This window comes from Carassius auratus, chromosome 49 (genome assembly GCF_003368295.1).
Source record: "Carassius auratus strain Wakin chromosome 49, ASM336829v1, whole genome shotgun sequence".
Classification (NCBI taxonomy): domain Eukaryota; kingdom Metazoa; phylum Chordata; class Actinopteri; order Cypriniformes; family Cyprinidae; genus Carassius; species Carassius auratus.
In genome coordinates, this window is record NC_039291.1 from 2,746,089 (window position 1) to 2,766,892 (window position 20,804).

Genomic DNA, 20,804 nt, shown 5'->3' on the forward strand with positions numbered 1-20,804 from the left:
GCCATTTTTTTACAAGTTGACCGGGTTCTGAACTACACCAAGTGTCCCAGAATCCCAGCTCTCAAACATACCAAAAAGGACACGTGATACACTAAATAAGCGCATTTTGAGGTAAGCTTCGAGAATGAAGGATTGTTTACAGCAAATAAATGAAAGCGAGTTAATGGAAAGGGGAGAAATATCTCACTTTCGAAATCGAGGAAGAAGTTGGGCTCTTGTTCAAGATCTGTGCATGTCAAAACTTTAAGGAGGTTCCCCATGACAACGTACCTACAGGAAAAAAAAGACAGACAGAGTTAGGTCACATATTCTGAACAGAATTAATAAATCTAATGGTCAGATCCAAGTGGGGGCAGCACTTAATAGCCATACTTTGATTCCATCATGGCACTAATCTCCCCTGTTATCAGTCAAGAAACCGTCGCCCTTCCAAACACCAGTCGACGCTCCTTTCCTTTACCACACAGCTTCCACTCTCCAGACATAGTGGTTTTCCTGTGCAGTGTCTTGGGTTGACCAGATGTCACTACTGTAACGCCCCCCCCTCCTTCAGCACACACACAGAGTTACGGGAATCCCTGCGCTTTGGTGGCCAGAGTCAACCGTGCATGTCATGCCTACTGCTCACGTTCAGTTCCCTATTGAGGGGCCCCAAACTTTCAAAGTTAAGATTTAGGAAGTAGACTAGTGTTTTTAAATGTAAAAATAGCTCTCCAAAACCATTAATTCTCTTGGGATAACTAAAACTACTGTGTTTAACATTTTATGTTTGCAAAACGTGAATAACTGTAGACATGGGTGAAATACAGAAGCAAGGTCAAACTATCTTTCCATACAGCAAAATCAAGGAAGGAAAAATCATATTCCAAAGATGTTCAATATAGGGGTAATTTCCTAACAAACTTTCTATGTTCTTTTAAAATGAAAGTTTAAAGTACTATGCTCTTTCCTTCCCCGGTCCACAAGAGCATTTAAAAGTAAACAGTTATTGTGATAATGTCACAAGCTTCGGCCCATTAATATATGATCACCTACCTATTTAATATTAAGCAGCTTGGACTACTCCGATGAACAATAGTGTAAGGGACACTACCTCGGCCTGTTATTCACGATCGAAAAATAAAATGAAAAGACATAACAACAGCAAATAACTTGAGACAATAACAACAATAAACCCTCATGTTGACGAGTGCTTGTGCAAAAAATAAGCCTAAAACTTTAGTGCATTGTTGAGTACCTGTGTTCTCCACGCTATCAAATGGAGTGTATGTGTTCAGATGAATGCATGTGCAAAGTAAACTCTAAAGTATACTTTGGGGTTTAGGATGACATTCAAAAGAGGGTAAACAAGAGTAGAGCAGTCCAACACAGTAACTTGACTCAAGTGACTCAATCAATGGTGTGAGTTTCAGGATGAACTGTTTGCAACAATGGAAAATGGGGGAATATTTGCACTATTTGCAACTACGCCTGGTGATTCATGTTAAGCTATGACTAAAATGGAAAGTTGACTGCTAATTCTACAGACTTGTATGATATTTCTACAATACATTAAGTTATAAAAAGGCTTTTTTAGCCTATCTGTGAGAAAATCAACTATAAAATGAAGATTCTGAAAAAACACAGAAGAAGAAGAAAAGAAAAAAAAAACACATCCTTCCTCCAGTACATACCAGGCTCCTCCGAAACAGCCACCTGACATCAAACCCGATAAACACTGTTAGCTGATGGGAAAATGCCTCCACCACAACTCTCAATGGCATTTTTTTTCTTCATTACTATTTTACTTTCTTTTATGTAAAGCACTTTGAATAACCGTTGTGTATGAAATGCGCTATATAAATAAACTTGCCTTGCCTTTTCTGTACAAAAGTTTTTCAGGAGTTTCAGGAGCGGAGTTGTACACATTAACCAAATGCACAGTTCAGCTGCAGGTAACCTATAAAAGTTACAACTAAACAGAAGAAAAATAATTGTCAATTTACTATTGGACACTGTTTTAATATCAATGCATTAAAGCCAATAACCCCAAAAGGTAACACGGATGTACACAAAGTCTTGACTGACTATTCTATAATTCTTTCACTGCCTGTCATAAAGATATATATAAAAAAGAATGAATTACACAAAAAGATTGGGTTGTGTTTAGTTTCACCTAGTACAAAAGATGAAAGAGGAGAGGAAACCAAACAAGAGGGAAAGGGTCAATCTAGGCCATAACAACAGAAGAGAAATACTCATGATTCCTGTGCCTCTGGCGGAAAGAAAGATGAGTGTAAGAACACACACATAATCACACAGGCGGCTAGATATAGGTCACAGACATGAGTGTGTACTGTGTGTGTGTGTGAATGGGTGTTATATAATCTAGCTGACGATCCAACTGCAGACCTAGACAGAATGAGACAAACATTCACTCAGTCTACATGCCTGCCATTACAATGAATGTTACAGTCACCGACATGTGCAGCGGCACATCAATGTAAAATCTAATAAAAATAACTGATTTCTTTCAGAGCGAACAAGTTATATTAGCAGTTGGTTTATGCTACTGGTAAGTATTTGGAGAGTCATATACACTACAATTTATTGATTAACATTCAAGATTTTAAGTTAAACATATAAGGGAAAACTCTCAATTTTATTAGTAAAAATGTAATTTCATAAAAAAAAAAAAAATAATAATAATAATAATAATTAAAAAAAAATAGAGCAATTCCAATAGGGTCCTCGCACTCGGGCCCTAATTAGGCTGAAATGTAATCAATTGATCAATATAGTAAAATGCATTACAATGACCAAAGTCACAATGGCATCTTTTACGAATGACCAACAATATATGTAAACGGCTTGACATTTCCTGTCAAGTATCTGTGCATGTCTGAACTGGGAACACGGAAGAGCATACAGAGAGTGTACGCAGGAGACAGGCTGCTGACAGGTGGAAAGCTGAGACATGAACAGGTAGACGGGTGAACAGGACGACCGAGACAGAGTGTCTGGAAACTAAGGCACAGAGGCGAAGGGAGTGCGAGATTTGTCGAGGAGTGATTCTGGTGAGGTTGAAGTCAGGTGAGTGTCTGAGTTCGGACCATTTGTGTGCATGAGGGTCCGTACATTAAAGTTGCATTAAAGAGGTAGGGACCGTACATTAAAGTTGCTGATGGTAAACCAATGATCAAAAGCACTCTAACCAATGCTGACAGAAGCAAGACCCTCTCAAGCCAGAGTACTCTAACTGATTCAGACAGTCACACTTTACAAAAGAGACATGGACACATGGTGAGGGGCAGTGGCAGGTTAAAGCCACTCTTAGGATCATGTGGAGGTCAAGCAAGGCTCATCAAGGCTCAGGATTAGAGTTCAAGGTCAGTGCAGTGAGTTGATTACTCATTTCACAAAACAACTACTGAAGTAGTGCAAAATAATTTATTGCTTTAGTTTCCTTGCAAAACTGGCATTTGGTGTAGGTTTTTAGGTGTACAAGAGGGATTTAGAGAAACATTAACTTCACAGGCAATCAAAAACAACAGTAAAACTACAGAAAAAGCTCAGAGAAATCTCAAGTGCCATGAAATCCAAATTCACCTTATAATATTTGTGATGTATAATATAATTCAATTTCAACAAACTGTTTAATACACTTAAAATGTAGCTTCTGAAAAAAAAACCACTAACCTGAACACACTGTAGCTTTAACAGTTTGTTTAATAAACTTTTTTGTACTTTTTTGTAATTGCAATAACATTGCTTTTAGCATTTAACATAATAATGGGGGAGGGTCAAAATAAAAAATGAAATGCTACATAATTGAAACTGAATATTTCACAATATTACTGTCCTATTTTATCTATTTTAGATCAAATAAATGCAGCTTTAGTATGTATTAAGACATCTTTTAAAAACATTAAAATCTAACTGACCTTAAACATCTGAACCAAGCAACGACCCACAATACCTTGCCACCCATAGCAATGAATCAGTAAAAACACTCAGAACACCTTAGCAACCACAAAGCAACATACTGACAACATTCCACAATACAAAAGCATTATGGTGACAAGTTTTGCATGGGTAACATTTACTACTCTGATGCTATTTGCACTATATTTACTGTGTGTTTATCCTCGTCCACTGTTGGAAAGTTACTTAAAGTTACTTGGAATAAATGTGACCTGAATCCGAGCCATGCCAATGATGTACTGCTGCCAAGTATGCCAACCCTAAATCCCACCAAGCGCTCTCTCTAACCATTAGGGGATAATTTAAAGGACAGGGGTCTCAAAAATCCAACATGACACAATCATTTCTCTTATTAAAGAAAAAAAAAAAGCAAAATACAAATTAAAAAATAATATTAATTGACCTAGGGTTCAATGATCAATGTCTTTTGCATTCATGTCATTATTATAGGAACAAACGTGATCGAGGTGTACAAATAAGTAGGCTAACCGATATAAAAATGAAAATAAAACAATGCAAAGGGGGGGAAATTAATCAAGCTCCTAATATCTTCTTATGACAACAACAGGGTATGTGGGCCACACTGAGACAAGAGTGAAAATTATATTAGGAACAGTGCATTTGCCTCTTTCACAGTAGTCCCAAAGGGTGAAGGCGAGCTTCCTATTTCTGACCTGGTTGTTTTCTTTTCAAAGCCTCCTACTGGGAGATTGCGTGCTGGTGAAGAGGAGCTACGATGGGATTCTGGACAAGGAGGGGCAAAGGGGGGCTCGTCTAAGCCCACTGGGCACTTACGATTCACTACTGCATTGTGATTGGCTGCACGCAACTTCTCTTGCACTCCACTGTATCCACGGAGTTGAAAAAACCTGGATGCTACAAAAACACTCCGACAACCAATAAGAAAGCGAATGGGGAGGCAGAGAGGGGTTAAGAGCTTGTTTATATATGAATAGCGATGAAGTAATACACCAAAAATAAACAAGAAGTGCAACAGCGACACGCTGATTAATCATGGAATTCTACGAATAACTGGCATTCCAGTCTTAGGATGCATAATGCATAATACATATCCTTAATTGTACAAATGAACAAATGAAAAACACTATATACAATAATTTGAATTATTAAAACTAATATATATAATAATTGTTTCTATTATTATATATTGTATAAAATGATGAAAATTCTATGTAATATAACATTTATATTAAAATTATCATTTAAAATAATTGCATACTGAATTATAAAAAATTATTCAAAGCAATTAGTATACAATAGAATACATCTTAAAATACTTGCAATACATGTATTTTACAATTGCATATGTGTATAAAGAGTAGATTTAAGCTGCTCCATTATTTCCCAGCCTGTTGGAACTAGTGCTGGGATGCACAGGAGCACTACAGCATGGGTTTCCACGTGCTTTCGCCATACTACACTATCGTGGCGCCATAGGAATAAAAACAACAACAACCTCACCCCTCCCTGATTCCCTTCGTCACGTGTGCACGGCCATGGAGAGGCTAACCGGCTGCCTCAGGCACGAGGGGGAGGGGAACGAGTGAATTACTGCATGTTTTCATGTGCGCTTATTTGAGTGAATGGATACAATAATCCAGTTATGTATGTGGTGAACTACTGTATACGCAGAATTGAACCTAATGTGAGAATATTACCAGAAGAGCAACACTTAACAGAGCAGCATTGTCTAAAATCAAATTTACAGAGGCTTAGCCAATGATTTATTCATTTCATCCTTTACAATGCACATTTATTGACTATCATTTTCCAAATAGCAAGTGTGGAACGTTGTGAAATCTGTTAATGTATGCTCAAGAATGAGTAATGTGTGTGTGCATGTGATACATCATGCAATGTCACTCTTACACAGCATCACTTGCATCCTTGTCTGCAGTTTTAACTTGACCTACATTTCCTGGGGAGTGCCGCCACATCGCATTAGCCGACTATAGTAGCAGTGTTCTGATTCACCCCAATCCTTTGAATCCAACCAAACTGACCAGAAAAATGGGGTGCAGATACCCTTCATCCATCCCCAAAAACTAACATGACCTGCTTGCCCAAACATAAATTTTACGTTATGTGTTAAATAAAACTAAGGAATCAGAAGAGGGTAATCAACGAGGGAAGAGGAAGCGTGTGTTTGTTTGTGATTTGTAGCTCCGCCCACGCTAGCCACAATGGAGTAAACAGCCGCTTTAATGCCCTCTTTAAACATGTTGTGGCAAAAATCAAAACAAATTGCTGGATAAGCCAATGAGGTCGTGGTGCATTTGTGGGATATCAGCTATTGGTGCGTCCGGATTGAGTGTAACTGCAAAAGACAACACTTTCAAAGCCCAACCGTGACATCTGTAGCTTTGACGTCACGACCACTGACAAATAGTGACACACAAACAGCACAGTGTTACTGATGATGATCACTTATAACGATGATCATTTAAAACATTTGCATAAGTCTCAACTAAGTGGTGGTGCATGGTGATAACCGGAGAGGTTCAGAGTAGGATTTTTGGTTAATCTCTCCTACAATAGGACCTCTTAGGCAGCACTGTACCGCTCACGATCAAAGCCAGAAACCATGGCAACCGAATATCATAAGCCAAAATAGGCTACCTCATCTGAAATGTTGGGAGAAGGAATTTTAAGCAGCCCCGTTCCAAATGTTAAGTCTGTTTAATCAAAAAACATGCGTCACTTCCATTGCTGAAGCTGCTGTGATTATCATAATCTTTCAAAAAAGATCCGTTTCTGAAAAGTCAAGCCTCAAATGAGTTACACCTAAAGAAAGAAGACTGAGGTACAGAACGTGATGTAACCTGCCTCGTACAATCCATGTCCGCTACGGAAAACAGCAGAATTGGAAAGAATTCAAGTGTCTTGTCCTTCTTTCACTGTGAAGGTCTTCATGATCTGAGAAAGTCATTGGTGCAAGTTTTGACTCTGCCTATAGATTAACATAGGCTGTGGCACTCTCAAAGCCTGAAAATGAAGTTTGCATGTGTGAGAAATAGTCTTTAAACCCCTTTTCTGAGGTCCTTTTGTCATTGGATCCCTCGTGAGATAATGTTCCTGTGGCTCAAGTGGTAGAGCATTGCGTTAGCAGCACAAGGTTGTGGGTTCGATTCCCAGGGATCACAAGTTAGGTAAAAAATGTTAGCCTGAATGCACTGTAAGTCACTTTGGATAAAAGTGTCTGCTAAATGCATACATTTAATTTTATTTATTTGAGGTATTATTTAACATTTACAAAACGGCTGGTTTCAATTTCTTTTGTTTTCTTAATTCTGAGTAAACGTGTGGTGGTCAGTTCAGTAGAGCTGTTTATGCAGAGTATGGAACTGTCAAACCGAGATGAGATTTTTGAGGGTGTGTATAGCACAAGGTGGATTTGCGCTAAGAGCCTTGAGTCTCTTTTTTAGGCACAGAGCACCCTCTGCTGACAGCAAGGAAGGTGTGTCCAGAGGGCCACTCCCTATTCTCTGGATAAAAAAATAAATAAATAAAAATAATAAAATAATGCTCAAGCATCCCTGTGATCCTAAATAGGACAAATGATTAGGAGAATGTAAAGAAAAGGGAAAATAAAATAATAAAATAAAAATGTATGTACAAAAACATTATTCAATATTTAATTTAAATATTTAATTTTGTAACGCTTGCATCCTGAAACAGGGTGCAGAATCCTTGTCAGCCTGCAAAGACCAAGCAGTTGTGAAAATGGATGAGAGAAAAAAAATGAATAAAGTAAAATAAAAAAACTGCTTTTTAGAAATGTAATATTTATTTCAATCAATATTGCACATCCAGAAAACACTAATATCCAAAATTCTAATTCTTGTAGAGACATAAATCTCATAATGAGGTTAAAAAAGTGTAAAGGACAGTAAAGTTTATTTATTTGTTATTATTTTTTAATATTACCCATGGGGAAATGATTGGAATGATGAAGTGGAAACACGACCGGTAGCAATGTATTACGATCAACAAAAGTAAGCAGCACTAGCAACCAGCTTCTTTTTACTGCATAAACTGAAGGATGGCTTTATAAAACTTGATAAAAGATGGTCAATTGAGAATGACTTTGACATTTATACAGCAGGGGGATGACATGTCTGTAAAATGCCTGTGGTATGCATGGGTGGAGGGTAAGTGCAGTGTATACATGACACACACAGTAAATGAAAGGGGAGCTAACCCAATGAATATTTAACTAATCCTTCCACTCCCTTCATCTGCATCAACATGTCTCTTAGTGCAGGCGCTGACTGACTCAGAAAAGCACACTGCCATCCTTCTCATATTTAAAAGATGTCTCAGATCTCTAGGCAGTGGCTGTGTCTGCTCTCTCAGCACCACTTTACTTCATGTCATGTCTTAAAAGGGCGATTATTGACAAAGGTCAATGGAAAAGCAAAAAGGCACTTAAAATTCAAACTGTAATATGTATATTTAGCTTTGCTGAATGGAAACTTCTTGTCATTTAGTTAGCCTATTTTCCATGTACAAATTTAAAGAATTGGGAATTTTTTTTTTTTTTGTTTAAATGTATTTGTATTTATTAAGAATTTAAATACCCACCCCAGAATAGCCAAATTTTTGATTTTGTTAAATTAAACAAAATAAAAATAAACACGTATGCTGATGAAAGCCAAAATATTAAATTTCATGGATGAATATTTACTGAGTAATTCACTATATTGTTGAGGCGGGTTGAAATGGCAATCTTCGCCTGAGATTCACACACAAATTACAGGTGGATTAAAAATAACTTCAGAAATATGTCAGCATCCTTATGTTAGAGTTACACAAAGATTTGTAGGTATATGTTAGTAAAATCTGTTGACTTTGGCCATAGTTGTTGCATTTTGTGCCAATAGTGTCAATTCAAAATTGGGGAAAGAGCACTTTTCATTTTTTTTTCTCCAAAATAATAATATAATTGTATATTATATTCTTTTATATTCATCTTAATATAATTGTAGATTCTGGTTCCTAAGAATCTTTACTTTTAGAATCTTTATTTCTAAGCTCTTTTATAGTTTAATCCTATATTGAGATATCAGTGCAGCTCCATGTACATCTTGTTGTATGCTACCCATTTCTTAGTGGTCAAAAACAAAATGTGTTTTTTTTTTTTTTTTTTGGTTTATCTAGTCATCACTGTTGACATTGTCAAATACGCAAATAATAACAGGGCTTAGGAATGTACAGTGCGATAAGTCAGATTATGACTGACCATGATTAATCATCAACTCTATAATGAACAGTGAGAAACGCAACATAAGATTGCCCAGGATCTCATTTACCTGGGTTTTAGGATTAGCATAGGGACTTAGACAGGTATGTTTAATTGTATGTTCCTGGAGTCATATGGACATTTCAATGTGAAAGTGAACCATGTAGGCCCCTAAAAATGAAAATGCTAAAAGAAAAGTTTGTTAAGACTCAATATCTAAAAGGGCATTAAGATATCTTTAAGTTTGAGTTACAGGCCTGCAAACTTGAAAAGTGCTCTTTCCCCATTTTCTTCACCTCTGGCACATAATGCAACAAACAAATTGTACTAACAGACCAATCTCTGTGTAAAAACAACATAAGGATGCTGATCTTTCTGAAGTCATTTGAGCTGGAGACCTCTGGTTGAGATGACATGGAATGACCCATATGGAGTTTTCTTCAGCTTGTTCATCTGACATAACAGCTAACGCCTTGGAGATCCTGAGACAATAACAACCCATACAGTGATTAAGATCTGGTTCAGTCTAGTCTATCAACAGGACAATGAAGTTACCAAAAAAATAAAAATAGAAGTATATATATTATGTCATGAAATATTCACATAATCCTTTCACAATGACAATAACTTTGCAAATGGTGCCACCTGCTGTTCAAAATAAGGAATCACAACACAACACCACCATGGTATAACATACCATAAATCAATATGCATGCATTACACCAATATAGAAATCCATCAAAGCAGTCAGAACACATAATTAGCAGTGGTGGACGAAGTACACAAAACAAGTCAACAGTCAAGGCCAAAAGTTTTGGCAGTGACACAGATTTGTGTTTGGTAAAGATTGCAGCTAAAGCTGTTGTTGTGTTCATTCACATTGTGAATTAGATTATTGTGTAGAATGATCAGATGCATTTGAAATAAATGAAATATCACACACACACACACAAAATAAAATAAAACACTGACCAGCTTACATTAAAGGTGTAATGCTAACATTAGTCAGATAGCACTGAAAGCGAACATCCCACCCTCCTTGCAATTGCCGTCCAAAGCCACACCCCCTGAACGCATTTATACTTACAGACCAGAATACCAGAGACAACATTACTACAATATGCTACATCAGCAGTTGCCAATTTCAGCCCATGTTCCAAAGTGAAATAAACCCCTGCTCGGGGAGTAGGATGCAATGAACATGGTGTAAGGATCATATCGATCGGAACAGTTCATACACGTAGCTCAAGTACAAACTTTACTAAAATACAAAATTACAAACACAATTTGTCACTGCCAAAACCTATGACCATGACTGTATGAATACATGTACAGATAAGTACAGTAAAATATTATTCCAGTAAAAGTATGAGATACTTTTTTTATTTTTATTTTTCTTGAGTCAAAGTACTAAAGTAGTTGATTTTTTATGTACTTAAATAAAAAGTACTGACTGATTGTTTATTTTTGTAATTTTATATAAGCTACTTATATAATTCGATATATGTATATGTATATAGTCATACTGTTAAAAATACCTTTTTTGCTATGGACTACATTGATAAGAGTGATGTAGAGTAGAAGTATTCACTGTTAAGCTTACACTGCATGAACCTGAGAGAAAAAATGTATTGATCTAATTTTCAGCAGTAAGAAAAAAAGTGTTGTTTTGCAGAACATCACATTTATATATGATATGAGAATAAAGCCTGTTGTTAGGGATTACATTAGGAAAATATAATTATATTTCCATAATGACTACGATTTTTTTTTTTTTTTTTTTAGTCTGTGGGGTAAAATTGGTATCACTTCCCACTATGGTAATTACTGTGGTTGTGTTTTGAGCATCACTATGGTAATTACTGTAGTTATGTTTTGAGCATTGTTTTTCCATCAAATGTAAACTATCTGAGCACAAGATAGATTAAATTGATTATGTTTTAAATATGGTTATTTTGCTTACAAAAACACATTATTTGCTATAGGAGACCTTTGTTCACCCCAAGATATAACAAATCAATGGTTTATTAATTAACAGCGTGAAGGCTGTATAATGTCTGTTGCATAATCCTACCGCTGCTGTCTGCACTTTAATGCTAATCAAATAACAAAAGACAAAATATTGCATACTATTCTTGACTAAAGAACTTTTGTGACTTGCATAAGTGTAGCAGACCTCATCTGAATGATGACCAAGTTTACTGATGTTTTATTAAGTTTATTGCATCCTTTTTCAATCCAAAAATCTCACCATAAGAGCTAAACAAAACACAGCATGAGAAGTGCACATTAAACTGTCTCTCGGTAGCATTATCATACATCAACATACAGCGAATTACAAAAAAACACTTATTACAACTAACAATAAACAAATATATACAGATCTCATGCCCTTTCGAGGTGTGCTTAATAAACTGACAAACTTTAAATCTGAAGAACTGCATGCTTTCATGACCCATATAGCTCCATAGACTAGAAAACCCGTCAACATAAGTGTCCCGACTTTGTCAAGATCTCATACATATTTAAACTTACAAAAAAAATATTAAAATGTATACAAAAACTAATTATAAGATTAATTATAATAAAGGTCTGTTACAATCAAGAAAGATTAATATGTATTTAATTTTGACAGTGAAGTGTTATTTTACATTTATTTCTGTACCTGAAAACTGTTAAACCTACCTAAAAAGCACCATTTAATATGCATCTAAGTTTTGTTGTTTTTATGTAGGCCTGCTGGATGTTAAATGGATCCAATCCATGTTCATCAGAAATTATTTGAAGATGCAGCATTATTAAAGTTTTTTTGTGTTTTTCGTTGGGTCAGGTGTTTTGAACATTGCTGATTTAAAACCTGATCAAAATAATATCTATTTTGATGTCAAAATTTCAAATAAGAGAGGAAGTGACAAATATCCTACACAGACATTTTTGTGGACATGCATTTTAGTGTGTTTAAACAGATCAAACTGTACATCAAATTTAGTTCACAAACAACTGACAGTTTTGACCTTTAAAAATATTTGACATTGGTGACTTACATTCCGTGCCAACTGTCACGCGTGCACTCAGGGGATTCCCAGATCTCGTCACACTTGTGAATTCATTTCACTTAAGACTTGCTCTGAATGGATCATTTGAATCAGTGGGTTGTTGACTCAAGAACAGCTGCAATTGGAATCGTTTGGTGTGATTTGCGAACAGATGTAACAGGTTTATTGAAAACGATCAGTTCGTTCATGAATCCGAAAAGTGCACTTACGTACAATAACAAAGACCTCGCTACAGTCCACCACTGCTTATTAGCAACCACAGAGATGGCACCTGGCAACCACCCACAACACAGTGTAGGGTATTCACTGCACTACAACTATCGACATATTCTAATTCTAATAGTTCCAATATCTTTGGACAAGTTTATTTATGATTTAATTTGTAACCATTTTAGATTCTATATATATATATATATATCGATCATTAAATACATTTTTATTTCTAGTTCAATAAATATAACTAGGCATAACTACAAACTATTACACTACCACTTTGGATCTAGTCCCTTAACAGGTCCCGTCAGAAGATATCGGTTATGTCTGGTAACCAAAACTGTATTAACTAAAAGTCTTCGATCATCCTGAGATAACAAATGGAACCAAGGAAGAGCAGAATTAAGTATTAAGAAATACAAAATTAAGATCATTAAGAATTAAGAGGGGAAAAAAATTAGGAGGGTTTATTGATTTTGGTTTCATGTTTCAGTGCACAATCGTTGTCTGACCAGCACTCAGGCTCACCAAGGCTGCATTTACTAGATCAAAAACACAGTAAAACATTAATATTTTTTAAATATTATTACAATTTAAAAACAACTGGTTTCCATTTCAACATATAATTTATTCCTGTATTTAATTTATTCCACACTGTAACTGTTCTGCAGCTTTGAACAGCCAGTCTAACAGATACTTCCAGAGAATAATCAGGCATTAATCTTACATTCATCGTACAAGTTATTCCAACAAATAGCTCAAAGCAATCACGTAAATCCTATTAAAGTGGTGAATCCTCTTGTAGTTTTCAAGATTACCAGATAGTGGCAGTACTGGCTGATATGCAGGGGGAGGGGCTGACACTGTTAAAGATGACCTCAGGCTCCACTGCTAGACACATATAATCCACCCTCACCTTGCAAAAGTACAAGGCATTTACACTGGCTCCCAGCCACAAGATTTGGAAATGCATCTCCTGTAATGCACATCATCATAACCTCGCATAATAAAATGTTGATTTATTTGATGCACTAAGTTTCATCTTACTGACAACTGTCAGATGAAAAGGGTGTGTTCTCTACCTCAAAGTCAGCAATTATGTGTGCTGCAGCTTGTCAAGGTATCCAAGAAAACAAAGCAAACTGGTAGGTTAGGGGCAGGAAATAATAATGAAAATAAAATAAATTGGTGGAAAAAGACACACACACACACACATACAAAAAAACAACATCACAGGGGTGGAGGCTTGTCGTCATGTTAATGACACACACTGTACAGGGAAATTTACATCACAATTAAGCAGAACTAGACAAAAATCATGCTGTAAGAAAGAGAAACTGAATCTTCAGGCAAAAAAGGCGCCAATAATCCCCCTTTTTATCATATACAATTCATTTTTAATTTATAAGACTAAGAATTCCTGCCCAACGGTCTAAAGACGCACACTTTCAGTCTCCACTGAACACTCCACTGAGACTCCCCTCTATCTTACTTATAAATGGGGCCACCTCCAGCTAACTCCGACTCTTTTATTACATAAGACACCATCCTAGAGGAACAGGAAGATGCATTACTCAAATCTTCATGTCCCACAATGCCGTTCACTTTCACAGTAACCATGTTACACAATCTGGGCTCACATCTCTGCTGGGAAAAAATGCAAATCTCTTTTATTTTAGATTGAAAAATTATGCTATTTTAGCATCATTTACATGCTATTATAGGTTTTTATATTTGGAATTGATTTTTATATTTTAAATATTATTTTGTATTGAGTTTTTATTTTTGTATTTCCGGTTTAAATTTTAAATAGTAATCACATTAATTTATTTAGAGAAGTACTGTTTTTGTAATTTCTAGTAACTTAATATTTCATTATTTTCTCAAATATTTTGTTTTTGTTCATTTTTATTTCAGTTTTAGTTATTTTAGTACATTAACAAACTAAATTAAATGAATGAGAAATGTTGTTTTGCCAACTAGATGAAAATAAGTTGCAGTTTATTTATAGGCTATATTTTCTTTTCTTTTATTTCAGTCAATGTTTATAATATTTTAAGTAATGAAGTGTTTTTTTTGTTTGTTTGTTTGTTTTTTAGTTAACTATAATAACCCTGGCTTCACACAACAGTTACAGAACTACATATGTCAACAACTGCTGGGAAAAAAAGCACAGCTTTCTCAGACATTAGACTACAATGTTGAGGATGATTGAGTATTCTGTAAGTGTACAAACTCTTCAAACAACAACAAAACTGAATAAATACTGCATCAAGTAAATCATAAAACAATATGTTTGGCAATTGTGTCTGCGGTTTAAACACCCAGATTGCTGCACTGACAACAAATTATCCCTGCCTAGGTATTAGGGGAAAGCAAGAAAGAGGAAGTGGTTTCTGGACAACTGGACTATGGTGACATTCTGATGTGAAAGTATTGGAAGTCTGCAATTCACTCACTTAAAAGATATTACAAAAAAAACTGTGTATACAATTAAAACGGGCAATACAAATATTCTCACATTAAAGAAGATACAGCACATTGACACTGGGTCCAAAAAAATGCAATGTGATAAAACAGTCAAGTGTTTAATCCAAACTTTTACCGAAACAGCGTTGAGCCTGAAGTCATTTTTACAGTCACAATTTTTTTTTGTGTGTTCTGTGTAGCACCACTTACAGTAAAATATCACTGCAAATTTGTATTTTAAATGTTAAATATGTTTTACATGGCTTTGGATTAGATGGTGTAATACAAAAATCAATTACAATACAATAATTGTAATATGGAAGAGACTATAAAAGTGGTCAAAACCCGTAAGACTAATTTCGCCATAGCTTAACTGGAGATTTTGCTATGGGTTTTTATAATGCCGTTTTTCAATTTATAAGTATATCAAGGTATGTGGTAAAAATAAATTGACTGCAAAACTTTTTTTGGTAACTACAAATGAATATTCAGAATTTGAGTGTTTGTAGTTTATGTTGTAAAACAAAACATCCAAGTTATTGTTCTATAAAAAAAAAAAAAAAAAAAGTGTATTTATTAGGACTGTCTCGATAACCACACTATCACAAGCAAACCACAGAGGTATAAAAGAACTTCAACGACTGCAATTTTTGCATGTTTTCTTTTTTCATAGGGTTTTGCCCTTCTCGTTTTACACTTTGTGAACATGTACTGAATATTAAATAAATAAGTAATGATAACATTATGTGTACCATGCTGATTTGTACAGAGGATTCATAGATTTGCACTTAACAAGCCTAAACAGACAATGAATGAGAGAGAAATCAACTGAGCATGTGCGATTAATTGCAAGTCGTATATATTTGTGAAAATAGGTTGTCATGTCCAACGAAAGCCAAATCTCTGTCTTAGCATCAACGCATTTGTCAGCTAAGTCTTCTAACATGGCTCTCAAAGTTAAAATGATTTCAACAGTGTTTTTCATTATGTCTCTCTTTGAATGAATATGTAGTTGAGTGAATGGTTTAAAGACTCACTCAAAAGACAGCCCCTAGCCGCCACCTTGTGGCCCAACAGTTTAACTGCACTAACTGACGGGGAAATATCAATAGACCATCTCTTGTCAAGTCGAATTCAAGGATCAGAACAAACTATTATACATATAGGCTAGCAAGAGCCTAATGCAAAGACAAATCTGAAAGCCTGGCACATTTTCAGTGCAGACTAATATAAGCGTCTGTGATTGGCCATTGCATTCGTAAGTGATTGGTTATAAGGGTCAACGCTACAAAAACACTAAAAATAACATAAGAAATGCGCAAAAAGCATCTAATACAGTGTGAGGGAATCAAAATGTAATTCCACGAATAGACACTTTTCATTAATGTTCACATTTCATTTTAATCCCTACAGCCGTAATTGATTGTTTCATTGTGCAGGGGCAATTATATATACATATATATAGATATATACACACACACACACACACACACACACATATATATATATATTAGGTATAAAAGGATACATGTATTCTTACTAGTGTTTGGCATGGCTGATTTTCGGCCAGTATTTGCCATTTTTTAAATATCGATATCTGCCGATAAGTTACACTGCATGCCCGATGTGTTCGAGGCGGGATGGCAGTGCCTGAGTACACAGTGCTCACACTCTCCCTCTTGTTCGCTGTCTTTGTAAACAGTTCTGTCTAATACATATAGAAGTCTGTCTTATAATCCGTCTTCATATTATTAGCAGGCTGAGAATAGCGTCGTGACTGGATAAGGACACTATCATCAGTCATATCCTCTCTACCTTACGCACACCACGCCCACTTAGATCAGATATCACATCACATCAACATGTCAGCCTGAGGGTTACCGAGGGTCATCGCTTTTGTCTTCAATAATTCGCGCCTAAAAACGCGTGGAAAATGCTGAGTGCGCCGCTTTCTCCTTCTTTCCAAAGCGCTCGGGCAGTTGCGCCCATAGACATCATTGCGCCCCTGAGGCGTCTGCCGTTGCTAAACAACCATGACGAGCTCCGTGACGTGCTCTCTCCATGAAGACACGGAAATTTCAGCAAAGGATAAATGGATTTGCAGCTCTAAAAATCGCTTGCAGTAGCTCTGCTACTAAATTTATTTCAAAATGGCAATCCATATACAGCTATGATCACCTGTTCCTTCATCTTGACTGAGCTTTCAACGTTGTTACGGGAAAGGATGAAGCTGATTGGTTAGTTCTTGTCACATGACCTGCGGTGCGCTTGTGGCTCTCTGAAAAGTTGAGATGTTTTTAACTCGATGCGGTGCGAACGTGCCTGGAAAAAACGAGCGCGTCGCACCGCGTCCACGTTGCGACCGCGTTGCTTCCATTATGAGCGCGCATACCGTGCGCCTACGTTGGAAATAACGAACTTGTGCGCGCAAAAGACATGCTATGTGAACGCCCCCTTACAATCCGCTAGCAGGCCTCAAAAAAACGCATTCCAAAAAACGCTAGGGCTGGGCTAAGGGAGCTTAAGCCCCGAATATTTTGTTACCTTGTCTTTCTCATAGAGCAAAACAATTAATCAGAAAAACAAATGTGAATAAGACTACAGCTGCCTCGATTTCCTAATCATGAGAAGTGCATATTACAGTTATATATATATATAGTGGGGCTCGAAAGTTTGGGCACCCTTTGCAGAATCTGTGCAGAATCTGTGAAAATGCAAGTAATTTTCAAAAAATAAGTCCCTTGAGTCCCTTCTGAACAGTTCTGAACAGTTAAACTGAGCAGCAGTCTTCAGAAAAATCTTTAAGGTCCTGCAGATTCTTCAGGTTTCCACCATCTTTGCATATTTGAACCCTTTCAAGCAGTGACTTTATGATTTTGAGATACATCTCATCACACTGAGGACATTTGACAGGCCTCAAAAACAAAGGTTCAAATGTTCACTGATGCTCCAGAAGGAAACAAGATGCTTTAAGAGCTAGGGGTGAAAACTTTTGAACACGATGAAGATGGCCAAATTTCTCTTATTTTGTTGAAATATAATTTTTTTCCATTTAGTTCTGCCCTACGTAAGCAACAGAAGATAATTGTATGTTTCCCGGTACACAAATTAAGTACAATTTACCTTGATCTTCAAATTCCAAAAGTTTTCACCCCCCAGCTCTTAATGCATCTTGTTTCCTTCTGGATCATTAGTGAATGTTTGAACCTTTTTTAATAGTTGTGTTTGAGTCCCTCAAAAGTCCTCAGTCTGAAAAGATGCATCTCAAAATCATAAAGTCACTGCTTGAAAGGGTTCAAATATGCAAAGATGCTGGAAAACTGAAGAATCTGCAGGACCTTAAAGATTTTTTCTGAAGAACGCTGCTCAGTTTAACTGTTCAGAACAAACAAGGGACTCATGCACAACCATCACAAAACAGAAAGACAGCCGAGGATCATCAGGTAACAGAACACAGTATTAAGAACCAAGGGTTCCCAAACTTCTGAGTGGGGTTATTTTAATAATTTCAGCATGGACTAAATGTTAATATCTTGTATGTACAATATCTTACTCAGGACAGTACTAAATAAAATATAACATGCGGTATGATCTCTCTTATTTTTTGAAAATGACTCATTTTCACAGATTCTGCAAAGGGTGCCCAAACTTTCGAGAAATGTAACAAAGTTTAATGTTGTATGTAAACTGTGTTTGAGAGAGAGAGAGAGGTGTTCAGAGAGGAGTCTGTTGGATGTTTAGCTGTTATTTGTTTTATGGACTCAATGTTGAAAATGTAAAACATTTCAAACACGGTTGGCAGAAGTGAAAAATAAATTATTTTATGAAGTTACAATTTTGTTTGATTCCATGATCTATTTTACTGAACATGAGTACTTACAATGCATTATTTGAATTTACTGACAGTTACTTGTATCTTGTCTTTTAACTTTATTAAGATCAGATTCTGCAGGTAAAATTACAATAATAAGGTGACTTGACTTGGACTTGACTTGACTTGACATAGTTTGTGACTTGACTTGACTTGCCCAAGAAAAAAATACTTGGGACTTACTTGAGACTTGAAGGTTAAGACTTGAGACTTACTTGAGACTTGCACATGTGTGACTTGGTCCCATCTCTGAGATACAGACAATTCACCCCCAATCCAGAAGGGGAAGCTCACAGCAATGCAATGCTGTTTTATAACCGGCTGCCAGCAGAAGAACACTAAATGCCTTGAGTTGTGCACTTGAAAACAAAGCACACTAGACAGTGACCCTGTGCTGATTCTGAATTCGTCTCTCACAGCCTGACAAAGGAGTATACTTTAAAGGCTTGTGGACTCAACGTTTTGCGAAATGGAGTTTTGTACTCATCCTACCTCTCTCATTCGGCACAAACCCAAATAATCCAAAATATTTCCATATTTGCTATGTAACGTATCTGAATGCTATAGTATTATTTATTATGTACATTTTAGGCTTTGTACTTCAGTCGCGTTCCAACAGGGACACAGAGGCATTCGCGCTGTTGTTTTTTTTAAATATGTTTTTTATCACTGTATTTTGTACCAACTGCTCTGTCAAGTTAGCAATGCTGGAACTGATAGCTTTTGTTCGTGTGTGTGTGTGTTTACAAGTAGAAGGTGACTTATGAGGACATCACCCATGTCCCCATTTTTCAAAACGCTTATAAACCATACAGAATGAGGTTTTTTGAGAAAGTAAAAGTGCACAAAGTTTCCCTTGAGGGCTAGGGTTAGGTGTAAGCCCATAGAATATACAGTTTGTACAGTATAAAAACCATTACACCTTTGGGATGTACCCACTTTTCACAAAAACAAACGTGTGTGAGTGTGTGTGTGTGTGTGTGTGTGTGTGTGTGCACGGGCGAAGGTGCGATCACTTCAACTGTTTCCTTAAACCAGCACAGTCAACTTTAAACACTTATTGTCTTATTAATAATACATCACTGTATAAAGGTCTGCTTTTATTTGTGTACACGCACAATGAAAACAAATCATTGTGCTTTGTAAAATAAAGAAAACAAATAGGATGACGCTTTCTGCTATTTGAGTTTCTTTTCTGTGAACAAATTAAGCCTGTCACAAAAATGTTAGGCTATGTTACGTGTCACACTGTTTTTTCTCTTGTTTATTGTTTATCTGTATACTAAATCAAATATATTTCAAGAATGTATTCCTTGTATGTATATATGTACTGCATATTTTATACCTACATATCACATAATGTAATAATATTTAGTATTTTCACATATAAGTGGGAATTGTTTTTAATTTTTACTACTGTCTATTCAAAATAAATAAATTTTCCCCCATTGTACCAAAATTATATTGAACTGTCACCCTTGAACCGAGGTACGTACCGAATCATGACATCTGCATATCGTTCCACCCCATTATGTATACATATATACATACAGTATTGTTCAAAATAATAGCAGTACAATGTGACTAACCAGAATAATCAAGGTTTTTAGTATATTTTTTATTGCTACGTGGCAAACAAGTTACCAGTAGGTTCAGTAGATTGTCAGAAAACAAACAAGACCCAGCATTCATGATATGCACGCTCTTAAGGCTGTGCAATTGGGCAATTAGTTGAAAGGGGTGTGTTCAAAAAAATAGCAGTGTCTACCTTTGACTGTACAAACTCAAAACTATTTTGTACAAACATTTTTTTTTCTGGGATTTAGCAATCCTGTGAATCACTGAACTAATATTTAGTTGTATGACCACAGTTTTTTAAAACTGCTTGACATCTGTGTGGCATGGAGTCAACCAACTTGTGGCACCTCTCAGCTGTTATTCCACTCCATGATTCTTTAACAACATTCCA

General features: G+C 36.1%; 1 protein-coding gene across 2 annotated transcripts in view; it reads right to left on the reverse strand.

Moving 5' to 3' along the window:
* The window catches only part of LOC113066041 (protein FAM49B), an 84,156-nt gene that overhangs the window by 24,555 nt on the left and 38,797 nt on the right, over positions 1-20,804 (reverse strand). The window contains exons 1-2 of one of the 2 annotated variants that reach the window (XM_026237625.1): positions 1,036-1,060; positions 188-270 (exon numbers count right to left, since the gene is read on the reverse strand). In XM_026237625.1, coding sequence (XP_026093410.1) covers positions 188-260 — 73 coding nt within the window. In that variant the 5' untranslated portion in view covers positions 261-270; positions 1,036-1,060. Of the gene's footprint in view, positions 1-187; positions 271-1,035; positions 1,061-20,804 lie in introns of those variants that run through there. The other variant, XM_026237624.1, reaches the window with a different exon arrangement.